The sequence below is a fragment of the Bos grunniens genome, chromosome 22 (genome assembly GCF_055505025.1).
Source record: "Bos grunniens cultivar Pamir isolate PY7600 chromosome 22, Bosgru_T2T1.0, whole genome shotgun sequence".
In the NCBI taxonomy this organism is placed as follows: Eukaryota; Metazoa; Chordata; class Mammalia; order Artiodactyla; family Bovidae; genus Bos; species Bos grunniens.
Genome location: NC_141186.1, coordinates 30,424,195 through 30,443,739, shown reverse-complemented (window position 1 = coordinate 30,443,739; position 19,545 = coordinate 30,424,195). Strand labels below are relative to the sequence as shown.

At 42.1% G+C, this 19,545-nt stretch overlaps 2 protein-coding genes across 38 annotated transcripts in view; one reads left to right on the top strand and one right to left on the bottom strand.

The window, feature by feature from the left end:
• FOXP1 (forkhead box P1) overlaps positions 1 to 19,545 on the bottom strand; it is a 721,956-nt gene that overhangs the window by 607,189 nt on the left and 95,222 nt on the right. For 32 of the 36 annotated variants that reach the window (XR_015151275.1, XM_086366737.1, XM_086366736.1 and 29 more), the window contains exon 2: positions 17,899 to 18,043. The exons of 2 other annotated variants lie outside the window; for them this stretch is intronic. The gene's annotated coding sequence lies outside the window, so the exon portion shown is untranslated. Of the gene's footprint in view, positions 1 to 17,736; positions 18,044 to 19,545 lie in introns of all 36 variants that reach the window. 2 more of the 36 variants (XM_086366751.1, XM_086366760.1) reach the window with 1 other exon arrangement.
• LOC147348248 (uncharacterized) overlaps positions 18,441 to 19,545 on the top strand; it is a 51,791-nt gene continuing 50,686 nt past the window's right edge. The window contains exon 1 of one of the 2 annotated variants that reach the window (XM_086366788.1): positions 18,441 to 19,151. In XM_086366788.1, coding sequence (XP_086222914.1) covers positions 18,709 to 19,151 — 443 coding nt within the window. In that variant the 5' untranslated portion in view covers positions 18,441 to 18,708. The remainder of the gene's footprint in view (positions 19,152 to 19,545) is intronic. The other variant, XM_086366789.1, reaches the window with a different exon arrangement.

Here is a 19,545-nt window from a genome sequence, read left to right as displayed (position 1 = left end):
AGGCTGGCCATGTAAGATGAAGTAGGGACAAATTAGAGGAGGGTGGGTGTGTGGGTGTGTGTGTGTGTGTGTGTGTGTGTGTGGTTTAATAGAGTGGGTATAAAGAATCAAGTTAAACAAGAAGAAACAAAGTTGTGGCCAAGTGGAGGATAGGGGGAGAGTTCTAAATGTTCTGGCTGTTTCATGGGACTAGAGAAATTATCTGAGATGCCCTCTTACCAAAAACAGGAAATGGATGGATATCTTAACAGAGTACATGGTGACCCGCTTCTGGGTTCAATAAAGAAATATTTATAATGTGGCTCCTCCAGAACAGTGGGCCATGCTGGGCAAATTGCATTCAATTTCACGCACATCCAAGGGCTCATTACCTGTAAGATGAGCATTTGGCCAAAGACAAAGAGAGAGACCTTTCCTTGCACACAGGCATGGCAGCTATGGTCTCTGTCTAAACTCTCCAGGACAAAGAATCAAATTAAGCCTTAAAGGCAACACTTTCTTTAGAAACAACCATTGGGCTATCTGAATACTTAAACATTCGGAAAGCTTGGTAATCTAGCCATGGGTCTTCAACTTTGAAATTTTTCTCCATGTCAGAATAGAGGGTAATATGTAACATACTCTCAAACCCAGAGTGGGCTTTTTAACTCCAGGGACATGGTGCCAGTTCATTTATGAAAGATACCCTCCTTGCTCTCAAGAGGCATAGATAGCCTCAGAGATAATGTTAAGTGCCGAAGGACAGAATGGCAACTGCAAACCTGTGCCTCTGGACCAGCAGCACGGGCTGAACATCATCTCTGAGAATGAGAATAAGGCTTTACTCTCTCTCTCACCCTTCCTAAGGAGCTGGGCAAGTTGGTGCCAAACTGCCCTATGATTTCATTCTCTGTAATCCACATGGCACGTGGAATACCCACAGTATGCCAGATTATCAGTAAGGTGATAACACTTGTATATTATACCTGCCTGGCACGATTTGAATGAGGCTCCCTCGGGCCGCCTAAGGTTTTGCTTCCTGTTTTCTGCACCTGCACCAATTTCTGAAGCAAATAAAAACATCAGACAAAACCATATTTTAGGAGCTTATTCAAAAGCGAAGCTACCAAACCAATGCAATCAACACAAACCCTAAAACACAACAAGGTAATTAACCTGAGGTTCAGACTCACTCCACACAGGCAAAGTATGCCTCCTTCTGGTTTTTGTGATCTCTGCGAAGTTCCACATCTTTTATCCATCTTAGCTATCCAATGTGACTTTTAACCAATAAATAGAATAATCACAATCATAAAAGCTAACATGTATACAGCACCTTCCTGTACTTGTCAGACACCATGTATCATATTCTATGTGGATTATCTCATTCATCTACAGAACAAATAAATGAAGTAATTTCTATTATTACATCCTCTCATACATACACACACACACACACACTCACACACGTTTATGAATTAGAAAGGTTAATAGGCTCTAAGTCACCCAACAAGTGTTAAAAAACCTCTTTAAACCCAAGTCTGCCGAACTCCAGAGTCCGTGCCCTTAACCACCAAGCCACAGTGAGACTGACACCCATAAGGGATTTGGATACAAATTTAGTCAGCACCACACATCTAGTCGGTATTCTTAGAATTAATGACACTCTTATCACTAGAGTTAAATGACTTCTGCAGAGGTGGTTTGTTTGTTTGTTTGTTTGTTTGTTTAGTATTTTAAGTGGGGATTTATATTTCAGTGAACAGACTAACAATGCTTCTGGACAGTTCGTTCTGTGTCATTTTGGGAGGACAAACATTGATAACAGGAAAAGAAAGAAATAAAATCATCCAACAAGGGGCTAGGGGCTGTGGACACCCATGTCTTTGTCACTCTGTCCCTGATGGAGCATTAGGGGTTTTAAAAAAAAAGGAAAGAAATAACAGCTTCCTAGACTTCAGACTGCCATTCAAAATCACTCAAAGGGAAGCATTCCCTAGAGATGCTAAGAATACAGCAGGCATTAAAACGATTTCCTATCTGCACCTTTTTAACAGGAACTTACTACTAAGATATTTTGTTTTGTTTTTACCAATTCATCGTATAAAATTCATTGTTTGAGCCTTCACCAAATACACATATTTGGGGTGAAGGGAGGCTGTGTGGCCATAAGAAGCTAAACAGACTCAATAAGAAATTCAAATCAAGAATTGTTCAAGATGACACCTGCCTTCTGGCCTAATGGAAAAATCAATCTGTCAGGTTTTAATTAAGTGTTCGGGCTAGAAAGAAGAGGACACTGCTTATACACTTGGTATCCTACCTAGAGGAGTGTTGATAGTCAAAATGCGACTGAAAGCCCTATTTGTGGCAGGAATGGTAACTATGACTATAGATGACCCATTTGCTTCTGGGCAGCCATATATTTAGTAAATAGAAGGTGGAACTAGATGAATCCCATAAGCTTAAAAATCCCATAAAGACCTCTGTGAATAATAACTCTCAGAAACCTAAAAGATGTTGTATCAGAACGTCTACCTGAGAATGTGCACAGGTAAGCTAGGGGAACAGGGGATCAGGAAGCAATGCTTTTCTGCCAAGTAGTCATGCTGGGTCAACAAAGGAACAGAGGAAGGATAATAAACAAGTGAATAAGTGAATGAGTAAACAGATGAACCCATGAGTTAATTCCATGATGGTCAGTGAAAAAAGTTCTCTATTCTACATAGACATTAAGAAATACATAAGGACACAAACACCCACCCACATCCCCCATCAACCATGATAGAGATCATGAAAAATTCCGACCAAGCTAGTCTACATACAGGTGTGGCTGAACAGAGGTGAAACAGCTCTGTGAACATGGTTCACAACCACTCTGGGCAATTAGTTGGCAAATGTGCAGCCCATCTTCCCAACTTGTTGAGCGCACAGCCAGCTCATTCTCCAACCTCACTGGCAGAGGCGGGGAAACACGACATGGACCAGGGTGCATGGACTGTTGTAGCTCAGTCCCCAAGTCGTGTCTGACTCTTCGCGACCCCGTGGACTGCAGCACGCCAGACTTCCCTGTCCCTCACCATGAGTGAATCCCTGTGGGAACCCTCTGTGGTTCCCCTGGGAACTAAACATCAGACACCTTGCCGGGGAAAAATTATAGAGACAGACTACGTAAACACATTCAAAGCCCAAAACTGACTATAAAAACCCTTGTGTAGTCTAATGTTTGACCCAAATGAAGTACCACTTCCAGCACCTGTAGTGTGAAAATTAAGGTTGTGGGAAAAGGCAATTCAACAGGCAGTCTGAGAAAAAGCCACATAGGAAGGCTGTGACACCCACAGCCTTGGACTATCAAGAGGGGGCAGGAGCCCAACAGGGGAGCACTCACGGGAACTTAATTTCCCCTTCCTTGCCTCATTCCATACCACACCTGCAGGTGGGCAAGCCGATGCTCATCTTTATGGAAAAAATCCCTGAGCCAGCAATTGCTTCTGAATGAGCATCCTCTCAAAGGCGGTGGACAAACACTGGCAACCCTTGACTTTCTAAGAAGGCTGCAGCGACACCCCAGCCTGCTTCCCCAGGTTCTCCTAACACACATCAAACCTTCCCCAGAAAAACACGTGTGCATCATCTCCCTGGGCTCCCAGAGACAGCCTCTGTGTTGGCTCCAACAATATCCTCTCAGCATTCGCAGCCCCCTCAAACCACCAAGCTATTGTGCCCAAAGAAAGAGGGAAGGACAACAGAAGCTGGTGGGAACAGAAACACGTGGCAAACTGGAAGAAGCAGGAAAGCATGGGAGGTAGGTTTTAAATCTCCCCAGCTTTTATTTATCTTAGCTTTTAAAGGAAGGAGTGAACTGCCAAGACCAAGTTCTAATAAAGCACAAATTCAGATACGAGGAATCACTCTTATTAATAATAAATCATTAACCAAAAATCAAGTGTTTATGACAAGCCAAAAGCTCTGTTAAGTGCTTTGCATATGTTTGCTGATTTATACCTCCTATCAATCCAAACCCCAGCACCACCATCACTGCTAAGATATACTGATTCCCAAAGACTCAGTTACTCACTCAGTATGCTGAAGCTACCAAGGGGCAGAGGACCTATGCGTATTTCGGTAGAGAACAAAAACCATTCAACCCAAGGTAAGACATTCCAGATTCACCCAATTATGTTGAAATTCTACAACTTAGTACAAGAGAAAAAAAAAATGTTTTCCCCAACCCTGTTGAACCTGAACCACCTTAAAGAAGTTCATTTAATCTTCATCAGTAAGGATGTCCCAACCGACACAGAAGTTCTACAGGCCACAAAATGAATTTTGCATTTTGTATGGTGTGAACCAACCACATCTCCTCTCTGTGACATGGAGCCTGGTTTGCTGCAATTCCTGAAGTCAACCAATGCCCTTCCAGACAGAATCTGCTTGTTTAATAATTAACATTTTGGGGATAAAAACAGGAAAAGAGCAAAATCTCTTTTGTGAGGCTGCTTTCAGATTTTAAGTACAGCAGGCTCTCCCAGGATGAAGCCAAGGACAGATGATAATGAACAGCAATGAAAGTGACAGGGACCCAAGATACAGTCAAAATGGCAAGACTCTAGAAGGGCTAGAGAAGACAGAAAGAAGGAAAAGAAAAGGCCAGCAGGAACAGGACGGGCTTCCCTCACAGGACCTTGCAAAATGCCCACACAGAATACCTAGTCCACAGGATCACCAATATTTTACACTCAATGGATCTTAAAACCCAGGAAGAGTAATGGGTTTTAACAGGGATTCCCAGCCCAATCTGGGTTCACTAATATAGAGAAAGCTAAGACTGCTGATTGAGTGCCACAAGAGGGGCTCAGCCTGCCACACCTGCCTCCTATGTTGCAGGAGAGGAAGACTTGGTGCAAAAAAGCAAAGCCCTTCAGGACAGTGTATGAGTACCAAACAAAGCCCCTTGCTCCAAAGGGCCCAAACTTTGGTGAAAGCTTTGCTGTTACCATCTTGAAATTCTTAATATTTCACAAGGAACTCCGCATTTTAAGTTTGCACTGGGCACCACAAATCATGCAGCTGGTCTATTCTCACTTTTTGTTTGTTCTGTGAATTTTCAAAGGTCTAGTGAGACTTCAATTTTACTTGTACTTTTTTGTAGATTACGTTTCCTGGGCCATTTATACTTCAGGTAACCCGGGTTTGTTGTCACAGATTCCCAAAAGTAGACATTTAATACACAGAGCAAGCATGTATTCACCACACCCCTAATTTATGCTCCAAACTGCAAACCAAAATGTGCTCAGTACAACCATCAGAGTCCATGAAAAAGAAAAGATATCACTAGTGGGTTTCAAAAAGAAATGATGAGACTTGTACATTTTTGACCTTGCAGGCTTGAGAAAATCTGAGCCATTGATTGAAAATCAGTTTCAGATCCTCAACCTAACACTACTTCATTCACAATATACACCTCGAAAACATGCACACACACAAATGTATATACACACATGGCCCAACACAAGTATTCAGAGAAAAATCTTGTAGCTCCAGAGGCTTGTTAAGTAAAGTATCCTTGGTCTCATAGATGCTACAAACATCAGACACACAGGCTCGTTGTGATGGTGCTGTTCTCAAATGCGGTTTCTTTGTGGAGGAAGAAAATATAGATGCATACACTGGAAGACCAAGTGCAGGCATACCTAAAAGGCATTTCAGGATCAGTTTCAGACTACTGAAATAAAGCGAGTACTACATAAAGCAAGTCACATAAATTTTTCAGTCTCCCAGTGCATATCAGTGGGATATCTACACTAGACCGTAGTCTAGTGTGCAACAGCACTCCTGGTGTGAATCTGAACAAATGAACAATGACATGTACCCACTATCATGGTATCATACAAAGTATTTTTGCCATCCTAAAGTCCTCTGACTATTCATCTCTCCCTCTCCCAACGACCACTGATAGCTGTATTATCTCCGCAGCTTTGCCTTTTTCAGAATGTCATGTAGCTGCTATCACATGGTATACAGCCTTTTCAAACTGGCTTATCCCAGGTGGCTCAGTGGGTAAAAATCTGCCTGCAATGCACGAGACACGGGTTCAATCCCTGAGTCGGGAAGATCCCCTGGAGGAGAGCATGGCAACCCACTCCAGTATTCTTGCCTGGAGAATTCCAAGGAGAGAACAGCCTGACAGACTACAGTCCACAGGGTCACAGAGAGTCAGAAAGGACTGAAGCAACTGAGCACTCACACACACATATATTTCACTTAGTAATATACATTTAAGATTCTTTCACATCTTTTTGTGGCTTACCAGTTCATTTCTTTTTAGTGCTGAATAATATTCCATTGTCTGAATATACTATAGTTATTATTTATCCATTCACGTACTGAAGGACATCTTGGTGGCTTCCAAGTTTTGGCAATTATGAACAAAACTGCTACAAAGATTTGCCCACAGATTTTTAAGTTTTTAAATTGCTCCAAGAAAATATTAAGGACTGTGACTGCTGGATCATAGGGTAAGTTTAGTTTTATAAGAATCCAACAAATTGTGTTCCAAAGTGACTGTACTATTTTGCATTCCCACAAGCAATGAAAGAGTTTATTTCTAAAAACACGGTTTCTGAGGTATTCATCCTAAGACTCTCCCCAACCCAATGACTCAGGTTCTTTCACATGGCACAATGGAAGTTCAAGAGAAACATTCCATCCTTTTAAGCCTCTACTCAGCCCTCTAACACAGAGTCCTTGGTCAGACTTCTTGGATTTCCCCATTCTGAAGGCAAAGCTGTGCAGTGAGCCAGGCTCTGTGACCACCCATGATCTGAATTATGCACAGGTGTTCAAAAATAGAAAAGGGATCCAGCATAATTAAGAGCATTAAGCAATCATCTCAGCCCAAGGAGGCAGTTGAAGGGAAAAAAGAAGAGTCTGAGCAGCGCTTTGAGAAATAAATTCCACAGCCTTTCACCAAGTTGAAATCTTGGCTTTGGACACAAATAAAAAAGAGCCTGGCCTGATCTACACTCCCAGTGGATTTCTGCCAGATCACAAAAGTTGACCCAATTGGCCTGGTTTTCCACCAAGGCCACCGCTGGAAAAGCAGATGGTATAGCTGGTGAGAACCAACCATGGATGGACAGGCCGGCAGAGAGAAAAATGGCAGAACATAGCTGGCCAAGACAGAGTGGGGTGGGGGCGGGGGGGCAGGTCTCTGCTATCAAGAGATCCATTTTTACACTGCAATTTAAAAAAAATAACATTATGGTTAGCCTTTGATCTGATTGCCTTCTTTTATAGACTTCCATCCCCCTTTCCTTACATCCTATAAAACATAGCTAACTACTCTTTCATTTTCTCTCTTATCACTTGGTACTGCGATACAGTAGTAAAAGGACTGCTGACTCTATCCAGAGAATCGTGTGTTTTAGGCATAAGTGCGTTAGAAACTTCCAACAAAGGAAGCAGCGCCTAGGTTTTTCCCTAAGATTTCAGGAACCTGGAAAAAGATGCTAAGTTATAAGGATGACTTCTCCTTAAATAAACCGTTACCAAGTATAACATTATTTGTCATGAGAAACTAAAAAAAAAAAAAATTAAATTAAATTAAAGCCATTGTTTAATGGACAACACTGGCTCTAATGGGCCCCGTATAACACACACCCGTCTTTTAAAAAGAGCGTTGTCCAAACATTCCCCCTTTGTTATATTTTTCTCCATTCCTGAGGGAAACACTATCTACCTTTACACTCATTTTGTTTAACATCCCCAGTCATTTATGCTATTTACTGAGTATCTGATATTCCTAATAAAATGTCAGTACAAATATCCAAGTTGCCTAGGAGGAAAAAAAAAAGTTTTCCACCCTTCCCTGGCTGGTCAAGGTAAACATTTCTATGGCCTGAGTCAGTCAGCCACACTAACACAAACGCCTTTTATCTTTCCTCTGAAATTACAAAAGATCATCATTTTACTCAGCCATGAACCTAACTAAATCGATACTCTGTACACATCAAAATTAAATATGTTCTCTCTGCTCAAACTGAACAGTATATTATTTATCACTAATATTTAATGACAAAAAAACCTGATAACTCTCTCTGATTATACCACTGATTTCATCTAGTTCCACATCATCGATTCTTTTGGTCATTAGCATAATCACAGAGAACCAGCTCCGGCTTAGGCAGCAAGTTTGATAACAGAGCTGAAAGAAGACACACACTATTTTAAAAACATGTTCCAATTTTCATCTGAGTATATCTTTATTTGTGTGGCTTTCATACCATTAAAGATGCCAGTCCTTGAAAATATGCAGAAATCACTCTCTACACTGAAGAACAAGGTGCCTATATCATACATAACAAGGATACAGAAGTATAAAGTAGCTGTTAATTAAACACCACTTTTTAACTTGCTACCCTGCGTATGTAACTGTGAAGTTCTAAGCCAAGTCTTTAAAATAAGGAGGAGAAAATGGCTCTCCTTCATCTGCTTTTCCCCTCTCCCCCTACTCACATATAAGAGATCAGCCACTTGATACATAATTTTTTTAAAATCAAATTCTCTGGTAATGTTTGCCTTTAAAATGTTTCCCTTTACCCACAAAACAAACAAATAAATAGCAACAACAAAAACAAAAAAACCACTGGCAAATGAACACATTATGAAGACAGGACCAAGACTGATAGTTTCAAATCCACCCTACGTTTTCAGTGTATGGGACTACAGAATGCTGCTCGGCTTTAAATTCACGCGTAAAAAGCTTGCCTTAAATTAACACTTAGCACTTTAAAATGTTCACATGGAAAAATGAATAAACTACAGCCACCTGTATTCACATGGATAAATTTTACCAATGTTAAACAAAAAAAAATCAACTTACCAAAGAACACATATAGGAGAATACTGTCAATGCGTAACTTGAATATGCAAAAGAAAACCCTCTATTGGGGGGAATACATGCCTATGTATTAAAAGTATAACAAAAGCCATGGTACAGAGAAAGTTAACTGAGAGCAGAGCTCACCTCCAGGGGCGAAGGACAGAAGAATAAGAACATGCCAGGAACCTTTCCAACCAGGATCAGAAATATGTTCTTTTTGAAGCTGAGCTGCAGGTACATGGGAGCCCACTGAATTAGTTTCTGAATGACATCTTTTTGGTGTCTTACACATTTCAAAACAAAAATTGAAATCTGTAAGCATATAGTTTTAAGAGAAATCGCTTTGTAAATATCTGCCAGACTGCTTTCCTCAAAAGTTGCTCTCAACTCAAAGATCAAAGTGCTTGAAGCCAAGGCACTGTATTTTATTCCACAATCAGGGTACTTGTTATAATACTACACCCCCAATATAAAATCCATTTGTACCATTTTTAAAAGCGCTTACAACTACTGTAAAGAAGTCTCCCACCTAGGTGCTTTGCCATGGGGAAGTACTCTCTGACACAGAGATGATCTCTGTAGCCAGCAAAAGCCACTGTCCTGCTTCTTAATTAAAAAAAAAAAAAATATATATATATATATATATATATACACACACAGAAATGACATCTCTAAATATCTTTTAAATTTTGAGTTGATACAAATACATGCATAGAAGGAGTAAGCTAGCATCACATCTCACATATGATTTGGGAACACAAGGGTCTGAGGTAAATTTTTGTCAGATGGGGAGTTGATCCCCCCACCCTATCCACATTGCCATCCCCATCCCCAAATATTTAAGCCCTGTGCTACCACTGCCTTAAGGACACAAAAGGGAGAAGCACCCCCAGTCAGCGGGCAGGATGACTTGCTCCTACAAGTATAAGAATTTGTTGTAAGCTTTACCCAAGTTACTACAGTGCGTTTACTGTCAACAGGCATCATACTGCAACAAAAGCCATGATTTAGAAAATAAGATGAATACACTGAAGTGACTGAACCCTTCCTAAGCCCAGAGAAGGCAGGCAAAACAGCAGGTCTGCAACAACATGCCTGATGAAGCCCATCCAAGGCTGAACCATTTTCCATTTTAATAGACTACCTTCTCGATAATTATTGGCAGCTGCACATGGACAGTGATATTCTCTCAAGAGGCCTCACCCGACCTCTGGCCACCCCCCTTTTCAAGATTCAACTAGCTTCCTTCCAAATAATTAAACGCAGCAAACTTTCTATTAGAAAATTTCTATAATACATCATTAAAAAGGGTCTGTCATTGATTCCCTTACGACAAATCAGCTAATTACTTAACTTTCTTAAAGAAATGATAAACATCCTTTCAATAAATAAGGTGCAGGGATTTAACATCATGCTGTAGATTTCACTCACTGGTAGCCACAATAGTAAGACCTTGTAGCCTCAACGACGCACCTATTTTTTTCAACCAGTCCCATTTTTCATCTTTTCATAGAAATCCTCTATTCATGGTTATAGACACTCTAGATTGAAAACTTGGCCCATCAGAGATTGTTTTTTAAGCCCTTCAGGGTCTGAACAGAAATAAAAGAACTTTGTATTACAGGAATATTTCAAATGCCACACAAACCCAGAGTCAAAGCAACTGCGAAGTTCTAAACGTAAAAACAATTGCCAACTTTTTTGTATCTATTAAAATCAAGCCACACCCAAAGTCAAATGGAATTTTTTTTTTTTTTAGGTGAGGACATTTTGGACCAACACTTTGTTGCTGGGTAACTTCAAAAGACCCATTACTAATACAGATGAAAAATCTCTATACAACTTTTATTTAAATAACTCTTTTGATCTTACTGGAGAGATCTTTAGCTGAAGCCCTGAATATTTAAACAAGCCTCCTTAGCATTTTATCTTCCTTTATCTCATAATCTTGGAGGATGCATTCATCTTAGGATTCTGCTTGCTTTATTTGTGTGGCACTCTTGGCGAGGTTACTTCCATCAATATTCCTGCGGGCCCTATCACATACATTGAGAGAATTTCCCAAGATGCCTAGGGAAATCAACATACTTATGCCAGCAGAATTAATCTAGTGGGTAAACAGTTCAGATTTTTAAATTAAGACAAAATACGCAGAGAAAAAAATTACAGCAAGCGATTTGACACTAATTGGTAGCTACAACATGACAACGCCCATTGGAAACATGGATGCAAGCAAGGCATAACTTGAAAAGAAATGTCTGGTAGTGAAAACGACTGATGTTCCACATTGTTCCTACCACTCAGCTGAACTGTGAGGCTCTTGTTTTGCCTCTATTTCTCTAAGTATCTGATGTTTCTTTTGGTGCTAGACTCTGAGAAGGGAACTTGTATTCCTTTCTTAAGTTTCCTGAAGTCCAAACAGTCAAGTTAAACCCTTAAGGAGAGTTGTAAGCTTTCCTCCAATACTGATCATTGAGGAGTCCAGTTCTCCCATGTTGGTGGGCCTCAGAATCATACGGGGAGCGTTTCAAAGATGCAAAAGCTGGCACCACTCCCAATATGGCACATCCAGGCGCGCTGTGACTACGTCTGTGTTTGGAATGACAGCTCTGCTGCGATTCCAATCCTCATGCATACTTAAAAACCACCGGCTTTGACTCTTAATAGAAATCCAAACACATTAAAAAGAATGCAGGTCTCAAGATAAAAACAAAACATTAGTTGGTAAAATCTACATGAAGATAAAGATTTCACTTTCACAGTCTTTAGGAGTGGAAATTACTTGGTCCATGGGCCTCTGTTTAGTGTGCATTAGAATTACTCCAGGAGAGGTTTGTGAAAAATGCACATTTGCACATCAGTCAGCAAAAATTCTGACTGAAGGATCTGTATTTTAATAAAACTCCCCTAACACATATACATGTATAGACACACACAACGTCTGGAAGCAGGTGAACAAGGAACTTCACTTTGAAACATGCTGAACTTGGACCAACAGCAACCCTCTACCACTTCATATATGAGTTACCACCTCCATCTCTTGTGCTCACCTGTCCTCAGGAGAGAAGCCTCCAGCTCCTCTGACAGGGTACCACCAGCTAAAGGGAGAGGCTCTGGGACAGAAAAAACTCATGTAAAACTCACATCACTCCGTTCCCCTAGGAGCTGCGGTTACTTCCTGGGAGCACGAAGAACACCTTCCAAAGTCTGAAGAACACCACACAGCCTCAGTGTCCTTAGGTCTCTAAGCTCAAAGAACATACCTAAAATACTCCCCTAATTCGCAGACAGGGAACCAGGAGCACGAAAAGTCACACTATGATTCAACTGCAGAGCCAGGAGGGAGAAAAGGAAACCTCAGAAATTCTGCTTTTGAGTTGATGCTAAGACTGCTATTCAGTGTACTAGCTGATAAAGTCGATGACAAAATCAGCTAAAACCAGAGAACCTGGAAGCAAAGAGAATCTGGCCAACTGTGAATGTCCACCTGAATTACTATTAATAAATAAATCTGCATCCAAAAATACAACTTGGAAAAACATCTTTGTCCCATCCTAAGTGAATGTCTCCTATTTCACATGAACAGGAATTCAATAATACCAAGTTCAGGTCCATTCTTCTCCCCTTAGTAAACTGTCCTCTAACATGCTAACCTCTGAGATCTCCAAATTCTTGAAATAAAAAACAAAATGACATGAGCTTTCTAATCAGCGACTCCTCCATTTCAGCTTTTTGTCTGAATTAGCAGCAGTTGGAGGAAATAAAGCCATCACAGAGGGGTCCTGAGTAGAGATAACTAAATAATAAAACAGAATACTTGAACACAACTTTATATATGTTCATGCCCCTTTATTTAAAAAAATGTATCTATTTTATTAATATTGTCATTTGGAAACAAAGTACAATTAGCTTTGCACAGGGCCTGCCGAGATGTTCTGGAACACACCAGACATATGTAAATATTTCGTGATATCTGTTCCAACTGAGTAGACCTGTCAAGACATTTAAAGGTTTGACACTACTTCTGACTTTAATTAAATTTCTGGCCAGATACTTTAATGTAATTTAAATAGATTATTAGTTGTCAGGATCTAATATAAATTTTGTTTATGATTTAGCTACTTTAAGTACTCTGATTGAAGAAACTATTTAACCCCATGAGTCCACAGCTTCAAGCATTAAGATGAAGCCACTAAAAAGCCTCCACTGCCCTTTGCACTCTCCCAGTAATTTTAAATTACTACAACCTAACGGCAAATACTGAGGCACCAAATTGAGCCCCTCCCCCACTTTTTTAAAAGCAAAGACCTTGCAGATGGTAATACAGAAAAACCCATGTATGCTTATTCAAGTTCCAGATTCTTTCTTCCAGGCAGCCCGTTCTCTCAGTGGCTGGCTAGGTAGGAAATGTTTTTCTCACTTTCAGTCCCATAAAAATCACTACCAAACACCTGTTGTGCACAAGGCAGGGCATGTATTAAAAACGGGCGTCAGGGGATTTCAAAAAGAAAAACAAGTCTTGCAGAGACATCCTCAAGCTAATCTGGCTAAGAGATTTTCAAGACTGGGTAAAACGGTGCGAGAAAAAGGATGCAGCTTCTGGCACAACCTTCTTGTGAATAGGAGCAGACTCCTAAACAAGGCCCGAAAAAGTGCCTCAGTACCAACTGCCTGTAATTAATGAAAATAATTTATTAAAGAAACAAAGAACACTGTCTAATTGTCTTCCCTGGCTGCCATGCACTTTACCCCAATGTACTTCCTCTTTCCAGAATACCAGCCTTGGAGCCATTATTGCAAGAACATTATCTATGGGATGCAAAACCAAAGCACTTCTTGAAATCAAACGTTCCTTACAGCATTTATTTTTAGGTTGGCAGCACAAGCCAAATCTGCTTAATTTCCATTAACCACATCGTCACATGCACACTGAAATAAACTACGTGAGTCCGGGGGGTAGATTAAGTGCCATGCATAAGACACCCCATATTTGGCCAGGTTTTCCTTTGTTTCAGAAATTTGTCTCAACTCATGGCCTGCTGATGTTCTAGCTTTCGGTACCTCTAACCTTAATTCAGCCAAGCACCAAGGAAGAGAAAGATTTTTAAAAATCAGTTTAAGATGGCTCCTTGGATAGCACACATATGGTAAAGTGACACAGATCAGTGCAACAAGGCACAGGAAAGACTGTCTAGAAATTACACCAGCCCAATTGCAAACTTAATTTGGCTTGCTGGCCTGAGTTACAGACTCAGTGTTTGATCACCTGGTGGGATGACTACCATCAACTAAGAAAAAAAAAATCCCCCACAAATGGTAAAAGTCTATGTTGGCTCACATATAAAGTTCACCTGTCTATTCAGCAGATGCCTCTCTTAAAGTTGTTTTCTTTAGAAAACAAACCTCTACTTGCTGGAGACCTTCATATATACTCAGTCCAAAAACATACTTAAAAATAAAAAAAACAACAATACTGCTGGCTTAGCAAAAATGACATGACTATGAAAGAATTCTATAAAGGGACTATGACACCTAACAGGATAAGAAAGAAAAAGAAAAAAGCCCTAAGCAAAAAAATTTCTTCGAAAAACAAAAATACCACCTGTGCAAATCTAGCTATGCTCTGGAAACCTCTTTTCAGCCTCAGAGAAACAGCTCATGCCCGGTGCCTTGAAGTTGCAATTAAATTGTAGTAATTTAAGATTATCGGGCGAGCAAAGGGCAGTGGGAGCTCTTTGGAGGGCTTGCCTCCCCCACTTAATGCTCTTCAGTCAGGGGTTAAATGAGTTTCTTTAATGTAAGTACCTTAAAGTAACTGAATCATAAACAAAATTTATACTATTTTCTGACAGCCTGCAATCTATTTAAATTTTATTAACGGGTGCCTAAAATTATTTTTAAAAGACAGAACCCTTGCAATGCCCTGTAAATATTCTTGGCATACCCACTGAAAAGTAATCAAGACTTTATAATACCTAAATGGAACATACATTTTGGGGATACAGATTCTTTACAAGATAACATTTTAAAAATGAGTTTGCATCTTAAGTAAAACCTGAAAACCAAATCAACAGCACAATAAGGTTGGCTGCAAAGAGGAAGCTGGGTTCAAAAGAAGTTGTCACATCTGTTCTATTCTCCTTTCTCTTCCTTTATGTTGGCATTGCCGTGGTATAAATACGTTTGTTGAGGAAATATCACAATTTTTCTGTTAATTTAAACAACTGCTGAGAACAGACACAGCCTTCAGTAGAGCCTACAAATGCAAATATACAAGGCTGGGGGTAGAGTCTTAAGAGAAACAGGGAAAGAGTCAGTAACAGAAAACCATGCCCAGGCTCAATATTAACCCAGTTAACTTTTGTTACTGTTGGTACAAATGATTTAACTAGAAAATATTTATAGCTTTTCAAAAAACATTACATATTGCAGAAAATTGCCTAATAGCATCCATGTGTATGTTTAACTCACATTGTTTAATGATACAATAAAAGGTATATCCAATAAAAGCTACAGACTTTGAAACATGTTGGGTACTCTGGTTATGAAACTCTGACTTAGAAAAACACAAAGTGCTTACTATGTGATCAACGTTTGTTCATTATATATGCAATCCTTAAACAACAATTATTTTTATCCTTCTCTATGTGCTTATTTGTCCTTTCCCCCACTTTGTTCTACTTAATTAAAATGATATTTAATTTGGGTATAGTCTATACCTAAAAAGTGTTACACAGTTTATACTCCAGGATTTAAATATAAACACAAAATCTTTCAGATGTCTCCAGCAATACAACCCTCTTAATTTGAGGCAGTTAATCTAAAAAGTTGATGTTTCTTTCATTATACTTTGATAAACCTGTGAAAACAAAATGCTAAAGTAATTACTGTTACTACTCCCTTTAAAAATGTAAAGCAGTTAAATTTTCCTAGACAACAAGCAAGGACAAGTTACAGAGAACTTGAATAAAAGTAGCAACGTGGTCATGTTGAATGTCAATCTAAAAAAAGAGGTTATGTCTAATCTGGAGAATGCTCCCTCTCGCCTTTTTAAATTCCAAGAGTGGGCTGACACAAAACTTCATCACCAGGATTTTCTTTCTTTCTTTCTTTCTTTTTTTTTTTTTTTTTGAGCTTCACATCAGATTTAAACCCTCACATACAAAACCTTGGCTTCCCTGACAAGGCAGATCTTCTAAACTTGATGTGAGAAAATGTTATCTAACTCTAGTGTAGGAGTCTAATGTTGGTAAAAAAGAATTCCACTGCACAGTTCTGGGTAACAAGACAGCCTCTGGAAGACTTAATAGCCTTTTAATGCCCTTTTGGGTATGTTTTGTTCATAAATAAGAATGCATTATAAAAATAATAACTTGTTTAGCTACTCAGCATCTATAAGGAACTCAGATCCTGCCTGGAGAGGGGTTGAATATTTCCTTCCAAGGGAGGCTTTGCTTGGACAACAAAGATCAGCATTTGCAATAGTCCATTTCTGCATCAGTCAATATACAGCTTTGCTGCTAGATCGAATAGTCCAGGGTTCTTCGTGTAGAGCTCCTGACAACAACCCAGCAGCAGTTCTGTTTGATCTCTCCTGCTTCCTTAATTTGGGTTGTCAAGGTTCAGCAGTTGGAGGCTGTTTACTTTACTTTTTCAAAAAAAAAGAACTGTTTTTTTTTTTTTCTCTCTCTCTCATACAATGACTAATCCAAAGTCTAAGGAGGGTGTGGGGAAAGGGGGGAGGGATGCAGCTAGTGACAAGATGTTAAACATTCCCCCCTCCTTGCAGTGAGATTTTAGCTAACACCTTTTAATGGTAACTAGTTGAGTTCCTTTTTATATTTTTAATACTCTTTAATTATATGATGTTTCAAGCAGGAAAGTCAGAGACAGAAAGGACTCATTCCCAACCTCTGAAACTGTGAGCCCAATTTTAATTTCCTGGCCTCAAAGAGATGGGTATTTTTCACTTAATAGAATCAAAACTCTAGTGCAATTCTCAAAAGATTTGATACATTTGTCTCTGGAACCGAAAATAACAGGAACTTCTGTGTCTCTGTTATACAGGATAACACTTGGTAGAAAATACCAGAACTCTTACCATTTCTCTTCAAATTCTAGTTAAGATATTTCCCTAAATTGATTCTCACCGTGGAAAATACAAGGGGAAGGGACATGTAAAAAATTGGAGATATTCTTCAATATATTTTCGGCAGGAGAAAAATCTCTTAACCATCCCTTAGGTTTTTTCAATTCAGCTATTGTGCAAGCCCTAAATCCTGAAGCCTACGACAACTAAAGGTAAAGTGTAGACAGTTTCAATGTATAGACTCCTTTCAGAGGGAATACAGAACGGCCCTCCAGCATTCCAGTCTACAGAACAGTAACAAAAAGGGAAATCCAAACTTGGAAAATACCTGTGACCAGACATGAGAGCAACACCAGCCCCTCCTAAGTGGGCTGGAAAAGCTCAAATGCAACCAAATGAAATGTTTATATTAATTTCATTATTCTGTCCAAGCCTCGAAGGCTGGGGGCAGGGGGTGCACAGAGGAACAAATAAGTTTCATTTCGGGTTTTCTGGTTGAGCAAAAGAAAAGGAATTAAAACGAACGCGTAGGATGAGCCCAGACTAAATCAATACACTTTGTAATCAGCCCGGCAAGGGTATTTGGACACAATGACTTGGAAATAATTAATAGTTAAAAAGGAGGGGGGGGGGCGGGAGAAGGGTGAGAAGGGGAGCGAGGGATGTCATCATATTTTATCAGAGCACTTTATACTCCACGCTAAACTTTGATCTCTAGATTTTCGGATTTTGGAAAGAAAAGGGGGAAAAAGGAGAAAGTCTAATATTTCGAAGCACCTACCGGCTTGAGGACAGGCGCATTCCTGGCTCCGGCGCCAGATCGCTGCGCTCGCGCCGCCCATGCTGAGGCTTTGGGCACAGAGAACCCCCGGGCGCAACCCAAAGCTCTAGGGTGTCCCTAGACCCTGCGCACCCGCCCGCGGCCGCAGCCGCCTCGACTTACCCGCGGAGACCCGGGAGGGAGTGGGAGCGCCGCCTTCACGCCCGCGGAGGAGGCGCCGGCAGCACCATGGTCCCCGGCGCCGCTGCCGCTGCCCCTGGCCCGCTTGCTCGCCACACGCTCTCTTCCTCTTGCAAACTTTCGGGTTCTGCGGTCGACAAGAAACCGGGGTGACCGTCAGCAAGTCTTCTCGGTGCAGGTTGGGGGAAATGGAGTGGGGCGGGATAGATGAGTAAGCTGGGGGGCCAAGGCTGAGAGGGCGTCGGGCCCAAAGGACCCACAAGCGTGCGTGGAGGGAAGAGAGAATGTGGCTCAGGGATTCCCTGCAAGGATCCCGAGACAGGGAATCGGACGGAGCCAAAGTCTCAGCACCTTACCCGGGATCTTACAAAGTTGCAACAACAAAAAAGGAGGGGGGAGAAAAGGGGGAGGGGTGGGATCGGGATAAGATCGCAGTCGCAAGGTTTGGAGTTACAACTGTTTATTTAGTCCTTATTCTAAGGAGGCGGGAGCTGCGCGGCAATGGGGGGCGATTGAGGGGGGGTGGTGTTGCAGGCAGCGATTTCTTAGCAAACACTTGCCGGGGGGGGGGGGGGGGGCGGGTAGGGCATGAGACTTTGTTTCTGGGCGCGAAGCTCCCTTGCGCCCGCGTGTGTCACCGCCAGTCTCCAGGGACCAAGGTGGAGCTCACAACAGGTGGGGAGGGGGACTAGCCTAGGGCCAAAAAGGAGAAGGAATCAAAGTTTCCTAGCGCAGCAGCGTCTGGGAAGGAGGGGGGCGGAAGGCGGGGGCGAGGGGAGGCGGAGGCAGTGAATGACCGCGACCCCGCGGCAACTGGCAAACCCCTCGGCTCCCGGCGCCGCCACCTCGGTCCCCACCCGAGGCGCACGGCCGCCCGACTCGAGGCTGGCTCAGCTGAATCCTCTCTGCGGGGCACGAATGGAGCGCCGGGAGCTCGGGAAGAAGGCGGCGCGCGGACGAGGAACGGACGGAGAGCCTTCGGCTGCCGGGACAGCGCCAAAGGGACGCGGCGACTCGCGCACGTCTCAGGACAGATCGAGGCTTGGGAAATCCCCTCCACCCCCGTTCTTAAGAGGGGAGTACACCCAGAAAGTGCATGTGATGGAGTGGAGAGGAATCCGCGCGCGGCGACTACCCGCAGCGCACCCTGCTCCCACTCTCACTCGCGGAGCTGGCCACGGCAGTCGCGGATCCCTGGCAGGGAGGCTGAGTTCGCTGGGCCGAGCGCGTGAGGGGTACGTGTCTAGCTGAGGGTGCGCGGGTATGTGTTTGAGTTTTCTGGGCTCCGGGGTGCGACAGAGGAGTGTCCCCGCCATCGAGGTCGGGACATGGCGTGCGTAGCACTAGAGACGTCCCCAGCCGTGGGGCCTAGGGCGCGGACATCCCCAGTCATTCTGCTGAGGCCCAAGGAGCAGCCCCAGGGCATAGAGGGGACAAACACTAGCAGTTGAGCGAAGGGAAAAAGTTTGCTCCAAGTCCAAACTTTGGGCTAGAGAAGCACCCAGCAGCGCGCCCCCCTCCCGCCGTGGACCTGACCCCGGGCCCTGCGCCCTCCCGGCAGCTACTCGACAGGCACCCCAACAACGGACACTGAAAGTTACGCCAGGCCGCCTGGGCTTATCGATTTCT